Source organism: Aptenodytes forsteri, unplaced genomic scaffold (assembly GCF_000699145.1).
Source record: "Aptenodytes forsteri isolate BGI_AS27 unplaced genomic scaffold, ASM69914v1 Scaffold149, whole genome shotgun sequence".
Lineage (NCBI taxonomy): Eukaryota > Metazoa > Chordata > Aves > Sphenisciformes > Spheniscidae > Aptenodytes > Aptenodytes forsteri.
In genome coordinates this window covers 477,988-488,034 of record NW_008795560.1, presented here as the reverse complement: position 1 = coordinate 488,034, position 10,047 = coordinate 477,988, and the positions used below count along the sequence as shown (strand labels likewise).

Here is a 10,047-nt window from a genome sequence, read left to right as displayed (position 1 = left end):
GCGCTGGCAGTGGGGTTTGTGCCTCCTGGGGCAGCCTGCACCCTGAGCCACCATACCGTGGGACGAGGTCCCCATGCCAGCGCCGTGCAGGGAGCCATGTGCTGGGAGCTGCTCTCAGCAAATACCTGCGCTCTTTATCAGGTGGCGATTGATTTAGAAAAGTTCATGGCTTTGGCGTCCCATGATACGTTTACTAGAAATGGTTCATTTCCTCAAATGATGTAGTTTATGGTCATGATATATTTTAATTTCTTTATGATACAAGAGGCCAATGGCACTGGGCCTTGCAGGAGTGTAAAGGGACAAATAATAGTGTTATCCTGTCTTGGAGACATAGGTCGAATAGTCAAAGGCTAATTAGCAGTTTGCCATGTTATTTGTTAGCCAGGAGCCAGGCAGTTGGCACTGCAGTGTCCTGGCCATGGGTTTATGGGACTGTGGAGACGTGTGATCCCCCCCCTTGCTCTCCCCGTGCAACGAACCTTGCATGTCGAAAGCTCTGATGTTCCCATACCTTGCTTTCTGCTGTGTCTGTGGCAGTAGACGGGATGGTTGTGCTGCATAGGAGAGTGCTGTGCTGGCCTGCAGGGTTGTGAAGCTGCTGTGGACATGGAGCTCCTGAGGACCGTTTTGCTCCCACTTACCCCTCTGGCACTTGCTGTGCTCTGGCGATTGAGGACACTGGGGACAAGACAGGCTGTTCAGGCACTCTGCACACTCCTGCAGAGAAAAAGCGTTTTGCAACGGGATGGTTGTGCTGCATAGGAGAGTGCTGTGCTGGCCTGCAGGGTTGTGAAGCTGCTGTGGACATGGAGCTCCTGAGGACCGTTTTGCTCCCACTTACCCCTCTGGCACTTGCTGTGCTCTGGCGATTGAGGACACTGGGGACAAGACAGGCTGTTCAGGCACTCTGCACACTCCTGCAGAGAAAAAGCATTTTGCGCTAACTTCTTTCCTTCTGACTCCAGAAACCAGAATCTCTCAAATTTTAACTTACCACCCCTTCCTTTATTTTTTTCCCATGCCCAGCCTATCTTTCCCAGTTCAGACCTGACCAATGCTCCCACCCTCGGCAGCCTTCCCGCTTCCTCCTGCTGCCTCCCGTCAGACACACATGTGGCCCTTTCCTGAGATGCTCCCCCAAAGTTCAGCTCCCCAGCCAGGGCTGACTTTGCCGGCCAGCCCGGGGCACGAGGAGGGCAGCTACAGCAGCCCGTGGCTGCCCGATTCAGGAAGATGCTTTTTGCCCTTGAGGAGCCCTTGACTTGCCCTCCTCCGGGGACACGGGCTCAGACTGTCCCCCCGCCACCCTTGCCCCACTGCAGCTCTCCCTCCACACCCCCAGCAGCTTTGCAGTCTTTTGCCTTAATTTCTAGCGAGGGCCGATGCTGAGAGCCACAGCAGTGACTGGAGGTCACTTCCAGCAGGCATGGCGTGCTGATGCATCCACCTTTGCAAAAAGATTAAATAAATTTTAGAAAAAGTAAAACTTGCTTTGTAACCTTTGTTGATTTTGGCTGTTCTCCTCTGCCACCTATTGCTCCACCAACTGGAAGGATTCAGGGGCTGTTTCGTGTGTGTGTAACGAACATGTAAAGTCAATGAAACCTAAAAGCCCTGCAAACAGCTGGCAGGGGTGAAGGGAGAGACTTGCTTGCCTGCCAGACTGCGAGCTCAGTAGGGATCTTTTTCCTGGGAAGCTGCGAGATTCCTTCAGTTCCAAAGGGATCATATTCACCTGCTAAACAAGTTCTCTCCAGGTCCAGACGTGGGCTACTGAGATCCCTGCCATACTAAATGCGTGAGCTGGCGAGGCATAGAAGGCAATAGGTGCTTGTTGCTGGCAGCAAACCCTCTCTCCAGCACTGCTGCTTCCCCGTGGCTCCTGCTCCCCCGTCTAAACAGGGCTTAAACCGCTGGATTCGAGCTGAGCATCTGCCAGCGTAGACAGTGAATCTGGAACAGCACGTGGCAAAGTCAGAGTTTTTCCGGATTTCCTCCCAAATAGGCAGGAGAGTGTTTTGCTGGAAAGTGTCTGGGTCTCCGTTGGGTTGGGGTTTGGATGGAGTGCAATGCTTGCAGTGTAGGGTTTGGATGGGGCAAGCGGGATCAGCAGTGGGAGCTGTAGCTTGGGCCAAGTTACAGCCTGTGGTGTAATGGAAGAAGATGAATCTAACAATTCCTCTTCCTTGTTTGGTCTCAGGCTCATTGCGTGACTTTGCGTAAAAACACAGCAGCCAGATTTCCAGAGTTACAAGTGCCAACCTGCGGGTCCCAGAGGACAGATGCTGGTTTCCAAGGCTGCAATGCAGGCAGAGTGATTGCAAATACACACCAGCAAATGCACTGGCATTTTCGAGCACAGCTGCCCTTCTGAGAACAGCTCAAACTTACTGTCCTTGCAAAACAACAGCTCCCAAGTGTACTAATAATTACTTCCTCAAGTGTTCAGAGCCTTTGTTAGGCAGGATAATAAACCCCTTTCTGGTCCTGGGATGAAAGGCACACAGTGTTATTGCTAGAGCGGTATATGCTGAAATGGTCTGTCTGTCCCCCTGTTTGCAGTTCTTTCCCTACCGCTTTTGCACAGCAGCTATTTATTTTAGCTCCAATAATTGCCTCCAGCTCCAACGTCCATCCCAGCTTTGGCTGAAATGCACATGTTGCTTTTGGAGAGGAGTTCAAGCAGAGTCTGCTGCCTCCTTTAAAGTCTCTCTTCCCCATGTCCAAAAACTGTCTTGATTCTCCATACAGTGTTATGGAGATAACTGTCCGCCCATGTCCAAAAACTGTCTTGATTCTCCATACAGTGATGTTATGGCCTGGAGGCCTGGACAGTTCTGGTTGGTTTGGCCACTTTTTGGTAACTTTGGCATTGGTGAGAAATAGCCTGAGGTTGCGGTGAAGCTGCCCCTGTCACCCTTAGCTGTGGTGGGGAGCCCAGGGTGCCACCACATGTCGCAAGCCCACCAGTGACAGCGCGTCCAGGGTCTGCTCAGGCATCGCCTGTCCTGGGCATCGCCCCCAGCTCCAAACAGCGTCTGTCCCAACCACAACGATAGGCGCTTCAGCGCTGGGGAAAATAAATCACCAAGAGTGATTTGTTGTTGAACAGGATGATAAAATGCCTGCGTGTTCCCCCCTGCATGGGTCTGGCACATGGCTGTGGTCACCTCCTGCCTCTCAGGGCTGGATCTTTCTGATCCACCTCCCTGGATGGAGGTGGTGGATCTTTCTGGTTCACCTCCCCAAAGTGTTTCGCCAGGGCAGGGATGTGCTCTGTGCGGCTGGCAAGGGGCAAACAGACCCTAAACAACTTCTGCTGAATCATCAGTTTTCCTGGAGACTTCTCGCTGCTGCTGGGGACGTTCTGGGGACGGACACGGGAGCAGACCCCCATCTGTGTGTCCGTCGTATGACTGCCCGGAGCGGAGGCAGAGATCCGCCGCTTGAACCGGGGGCTTGTTTCAGCTGCACTGACCTGCAGCCCCCCAGCCCCTGCCAAATTCCTTGGAGCTGCTTATTAACGCCCTGACAACTCTGCTCCGGAGTCACGGCACGCCAAGGCAGAAGGCAGAGGGGTTTGACAGTGTGGCCTAAATATCCCTGTTTACAAAAAGTCTGACAAAACACAAGCCCTTGGCTTTATCTTTCCCATTTGGAAATAGCCACAGAGCAAATATACTTAAGGCATGAAGGGAGGGGGATTTATATTGACTTTAGAAAAAGCTGTTCTTTAAAAACAGGAAAAAAAGCTCATCCTCGAGCTGTGCAGACTGGCTGCTAGACCCAGAAGTCTTGCACAGAGGCTTAAAGCCTGCCTGCTAATCTGTAGCAGTTCTGTGTGAGCAAGTCATGCAGTAAACTGCTCTCTGTTAATTTTTTAATGCAGAATAAACAGGTCAAGAAATGATTAGCATGAGAATAAGTTGAGCTTAATCAGGAGAATCAGAAAAGATGAGAGGGAAGAGGCAAATTGGAGTTATCAGTTAACCATACGGAGTGGCTCTGCCTCCACGAGCTCATGTTCCCTCTTGTTTTCCATCCCCTCTGAAGCTGCCTTTTTTTTCCCCCTTCCCTAATTTAAATGATGAGCTAAAATTGCTGATATAAGCACAATGGAAGCCCTTGTTTCTCCTTCTCATTTTCTATCTGCAATGGCTGCCCAAATGAATTGCAGGTGATAAGGCTCCTACCTGGTTATTCCCAATGGTCCTTCCCGTTCCACGTGGAGAAAGGGAGCTGCTGATGTTAAGGTTGAAACGTGCAAAATCCGCTTTGTGCACGTACGAGTGCTCTGCTCCGGTGCAAAAGTTTCGGCGCGATCCTGGCAGATCCGGGGACTGAGCGGAGGCATCCGTGGGCAAGGGGAAGAGCAGCCCTCGGGACTGCTTGGAGTGGAGTTTGGTCAGTGGTCGGAGATCTATATTCTCAGATAGGCAGGACTTTGTCCACAAACTGGAATTTGAAATTTCAAAGGGGAAAAAAAAAAAGCAGAAGGGACCTTTGCATGTGTGGAGATGACTACACTGGCAACGTTCCCCTGGGACTTTTGTTCTTTGTCTTGTAACTCGGCTTCGTGCTTCCCCAACAGATCGCTCGGCGAAACAGTGGTGGGCTGAGCAGGGCCCCGACCTTGTTCGGGGCCTTCCTGCTCTGGAGAGGTTTCAGACCTGAAGCCCATCTCTGCTTCACTTGCATGCCAAGGAAAAGCCACTCCAGCCCCACAGTGGCCTTGGAGCTGTGAGTGCCATGGGAGGAGCGATCTGGAGTCGGGGCTGCAAGGGGCAGCGGTGGCATCACTGATGTAAGATGAGGTTGGTCCTGCTGGCTCTGGGCGCTGGCGTTTCTGCCAGGGATTTCTTGAGAGTGCAGAGCTGTGAGAGAGAAAAGCAAAGGGCGGGAGGGCTCCAGGCTCCTGGCTCAGAAAGCCCGCAGGAGACCCCAGACTGGGGGTCCAGTCGATAAACTGGAGAGCAGGGCTGCCGTCCCGCGGCAGGCTGGAGAAATGGGTCAGCAGGAACCGCAGGAGCATAGCCCACACAGGGGCATCGAGAAGACGGGGCCAGGCTCCTCACAGGGTGCATGGTGGGAAGAGATCAACGGGCATAAAAATTGGAGAGAGGTTCAGACAGCATCTGAGGAGAAACTTACTCACCATAAGAACAGCCAAACATCAGTTGCCTAGAGAGGTTGTGTGGTCTCCATCCTTGGAGGTGTTCAAGACCCAACTGGATAAAGCCCCAAGCAACCCATGCTGCTCTCACAGCTGGCCCTGCTTCCGGCAGGAGGTTGGAGTAGAGACCCCGAGGTCCCTTCCAACCTCAATTATCCTTTGATCCTACAACACCCTGTTCAAGAAGGGCAGGAGGAGCCCCGTGAGAGGAGCCTGCTCACCCACTTGAGGTGAAGAGCTAGCAAACATGGTAGCTGATGGCATCCTTACCATAAATGATCTGTTAAATACTCTATTCCTGACTCTTATTTACTGAGGAGCATAGATCTTATTTCCAGGGAATCCCCATTTGCTTTGGATGAATTTGCCAGTCAGGGATATATAGATAAGGCAGAATTAGTGTCATGATGTGCCAGTGCGGGAAAGGATTTACTGCTCAACAGATAAAAATTAAATAATCACTTGGCGCAGAACACGTCATGCCCCGGAGCTGTCATGGTCTCCTTTGCAGTCACCTCCTGGCGCAGGAAACGGTGGGTGGAGGGCACAGAAAATGGGGACAGGAGGAGAGAGGAGGGGGCCTGAAAGCTGAACTTCCCCTGAGTACCTGGTCTGGGAACAGCCTTCACCTACCAGCGGGGGTTTGCCAGCTACAAGTTGTCTCTCTCTGGAATAAAAATGACAAAACATCTTCTGTAGGACAGAAGTGTTTGAATCAGCCCCACAACCAGCTGCTGACTTGAACATCCCCAACTTAAAACAGGTGCAGGGCCGCCGGGTCCTGTTGGCTAGTACAAGCCATGACTACATTGGGAAGCTGTCCCAAACCCACCACACAGGGATGTCAGGGGGAGACAAGGACTCCCCAAGCAGAACATCCCCGGGGAGACATCATCTCCCGCAGCGGACCGTGCCCGGGGAGCAGCTGATGCGTTTCCATCACGAGCCCATCTCCGGGGCAAAGGAATCGCGCAGTGTCCTTGGCTGGTCTGGTCCTCGACCTCCACGCTGAGACAAGGGATTTGGGAGGGGGCATCGGCGACCGACGGAGGACACCGGTAGTGAGAAAACGACAGTCAACACGACCCCGGGGTGGAAAACACCACGTCCCATTGACAGTCCCGGCCTCGTGAGCCACCTAATGCTCTCCAAACTTCCCCGCTCCTTATCGGCCGCTCTCCCGCACACGCTGCCTCTCCGATTTCTATTCTTGGCCCTTTTAATCCTTCCTGCCCGGGGAGCAAACGGCCTTTGCAGCCTTCCTTGCTCAGCAGGCTATTAAAGCAAAAGGTTTGTTTTGCTGAGCAGAGCAAAACGGGCCATGCTTTTACGATATTTTACTAGACGCTGTGGCAAATCCTGCACATATTTGACCTAGTGTCTGTAGCATTTATCTAATCAAAGGGATCACCGTGGCCCGGCCAGGATTGGGACGGAGGTCCCTGGGACGAGGCCACAGAGGGGGCTATGCTCTACCTTAGCATCCCCATCCCAGTGTGCACATCATAAAAACAATTTTTGGCTCAGGACTTCTCCTGCTGAAGGGAAGAGCCACTGGCACGTGAGTGCGGAGAGCTCTGGCCTCTCTCTTGGGAGCACGGACCGGATGACTGTTTTCCCTGCAGCAAAGGATTGTTTATCATGAGTCCCAAGTGGGAAAGCAGAGTCTCTCCCCTGTGCTCAGCTTCACTCCTGCAGACCTGCAGCCTTAGGGTAGAAGAGCTGTTTGGAAGTGCTAAGTAGGTCACAGTTTCGGGAGGCAAGGGCTGCTGGAGCAATCCCTTGTGCTCCTAAAATGTGAATAGCAAATTGTTGCTAGCATCACTGCCCAAAGGCATGTGCTGTTGTGGAGCCAGAGACCTCGGTGTCACGTTGTGACAGCAATGCCACTGTGGCCAGGGCAGCTCGGGGCGCCAGCGGGGCCGGGGCTGCATTGGGGTGCCCGGGAAGCACAAATACAAGCCAGTTGGGAGCCCAAATCAGCAGCGTGTGGACTCAGTCGCACACTGCTGGTTGCAAAATCAGGGGGAATTTTTCAACGCAGAGCGAGCTGATACCAAACCATTAATTGCTGGTTCTCCTGCACCATCCAGCCGATGCCATTCAGCAATCGATTAAATTCCCGCTCGTTGATCTTGCAATTACACTGAAAAGTCTCGGTCCTGTCTAAAGCGGAGGAGTGATGTGCCCAGGGTCAGCTGGGGAGGAGAGCACCCAGGTTAGCAAGCAGGAGAGCACAGGCAGCTCTGCCACTCGCTCCGGTCCCCCCTGCCCAGTACCAGCAGGTCAGACCCCAGGTCTGGGCGAGGCGGCAGCACCACCACCGGTGCTGGCGGCGGAGAGCTGGCGGCGGCTGCATGTGCAGAAGGAAAGATGCCACCGCAGAGTAAAGCTCTGCTGCGTTGTAAAATGCCTAATGAAAATTTTAAGGTATGTCAATCAAAACCCGAGGCTGGGGGGTGTCTGGCACAGGGTGGCTCTGGCGGGGGGGCAGGAGCAGCCCTGGCGATGCCCAGGATGCCCGTGCCACCCCCCGGCCCTGCTTACCATTTGGGCACAGCCGCAGAGTGGGATCTGTTTATAGGGCATCCAGCCCCTGTAAAACTCGGTTTATAGGGAAGTAAAAGGAGTCGTACATCGTTACTTTGCATAGCAACATGTAAATTGCCAGGCAGGCGCTGACCTTCTCTGACAGGGAGGGAGAAAAAGAAAAGGTGTGGGAGGGATGGAGGGAGCGAGAGAAGGGGAAATCGGGGGGAGAAGGCAACCAACTGTGGAGAGGGGAAGGCAATGACTGAAGTGAAGAGCAACCTTGTTCTCCTGGCAGGGTTTTTTCCAAGTTTTCCACCCCAGGTACAATTAAGACCAACGCCGGCAGCTCGGCACCAAGGTCAATAGCTCGGGAAGGGTGTTCCCTGGGCAGCAAGCGCCTGCTCCTGCGGTCCTGCCTGCGCCCGGGAGCCGGGATCGGCAAAGCACCTCGAGATTCAATAATAAACAGTCAACAAGAATCACTGCTGCTCCACCAAAAAAAAACAGCTTAGCAGCATTCGGCAGTGGGTGAGATGATTAAAGATTAACCCCCTGCCTCCTGCCTCCACCCCTCTGGGGAGTATAGGCCTTGAGGCTCAGCAAATCCTTTCAGAGAAATATTTGAAATAAAAGACAACAGATAGGGGACGCAGCGAAGGCAGAGGGAGGCAGAAGGGCCAATAGCCTCGGACAAGGGAATCGGTACAATCTGGCCCGTGTTTGCTGATGATAATGCGCCTTTCCAAAGCCCTAATAGACATGGAGATGGCAGATTATAGCGCAGCGCTAGACCCGGCGTATACCACTCTGGAGTTTGAGAACATGCAGGTGCTGGCTATGGGCAACGGTAAGTCCCCTCCATCTTCTCCCCTCCACAGCGGCGGGACGAGCCGGGGGCTGCAGGAGGACAAGTCCCAGGGGGCGGCTGCTGAAATGCTCCTGGGGAGGGCTGGGGCATGGCGGGGGAGTCGGCCGTGGGGGTCCCAGCAGCTCACAGGGGGGTTTCTGCTTCCCCCGGGGAGAAATCGAGGTGGCGGAACAATGCTGTGCTTGGTGCAGGTGGGATGGTGCCCTGCAGCCCAGACACCGCGGGGACGGGCACACGCCAGGAGCTGGGTGCAATGAGAGGTCCCCACCAGACATTCAGGGCTGGGGCTGAGCACAGGGGGGTCTCACCTCCCCCAGGCCCCAACCAAGAGAAAAGACTAGCCAAAACTTTCCGAGTGAAACGCTGCTGACGGCTCACTGGACAGACAACCAAGCCTGTGGCTCCAGAGCAGAGAGCCAGTCGCACCCCAGCAGCAGCTGGAGTTAGGTTTTCCCGGAGCAGAAAGCCGTTTAGCACCCGGCAAGGGTGGAAATCACTATGAAAAGCGATTCAGGCGCTGCCCCCGCAGCTTCCCCGAGGCCACGGTCCTTCCCCGTGCAGCGCTGGGGTGCGGGGTGGCATCCCCCTCCCTGGGAGCGCTTCGGGGCCAGGAGGCTAAGGCCCCGGGAAGAGGGGCGAGGGGACCTGGCGGGCATAGACAAGTGTTCCCGTCCCCTCAGGAGGGTAGGATCACACTTAACCCACCAGGATTTGCAACATTGGCCCACCCATTTGGGGACCAAGGAGTGATTAAATGCTCAGAGATAACAGGAGATTCCTCTCCAAGTCCCCCCTAAAGTCTCTCTAAATACAAGGTTAATGACTAATTGAAGCACACCACGGAAAGCGACCTCCCAGGCCCTTTCCTCCTGCCTGCTGCGTCACCGAGGCTGCTGGGGCACCCCTGTCCCAGAAGGGCTGTGCCAGCGGCGCGGGCTCTCCCCTCACAGCCTGTGCAGGTCTTCCCTGGGTTATGGCTCTGCTCTGTCACGGACGTGACACCATGGTGTCGAAATGGCTCTGCTGTGCAATAACTCCCCGCCGCCCTGGGTCTCAGCCCCTTCTCCGCTCCCGGGGGCCAATCCTACCTACCCGGGGTCTCAGGGTCGAGAGCAGCCCCCTTCGGCTCTGCTGATGCCCATCTGGACCCTCCGGGACAAGTTCAGGTCTTGCTTCCTCTCCATGCCCCTCTCCCACCCAACCATGGTGTCGAAATGGCTCTGCTGTGCAATAACTCCCCGCCGCCCTGGGTCTCAGCCCCTTCTCCGCTCCCGGGGGCCAATCCTACCTACCCGGGGTCTCAGGGTCGAGAGCAGCCCCCTTCGGCTCTGCTGATGCCCATCTGGACCCTCCGGGACAAGTTCAGGTCTTGCTTCCTCTCCATGCCCCTCTCCCACCCAGCACGCAGAAGCTCCTGCACGGGGGGCTGCACTCGCCCCCCCCCAGCCCGAGGGCTCCACGGGCCAGAGGG

At 54.7% G+C, this 10,047-nt stretch overlaps 1 protein-coding gene across 3 annotated transcripts in view; it reads left to right on the top strand.

Annotated features, from left to right (window-relative positions):
• Nucleotides 1-8,434: 8,434 nt before the first annotated feature.
• HNF4A (hepatocyte nuclear factor 4 alpha) overlaps nt 8,435-10,047 on the top strand; it is an 18,369-nt gene continuing 16,756 nt past the window's right edge. For 2 of the 3 annotated variants that reach the window (XM_009282193.1, XM_019472829.1), the window contains exon 1: nt 8,435-8,555. In XM_009282193.1, the coding sequence (XP_009280468.1) occupies nt 8,435-8,555 (121 nt within the window). The remainder of the gene's footprint in view (nt 8,556-10,047) is intronic. The other variant, XM_009282194.1, reaches the window with a different exon arrangement.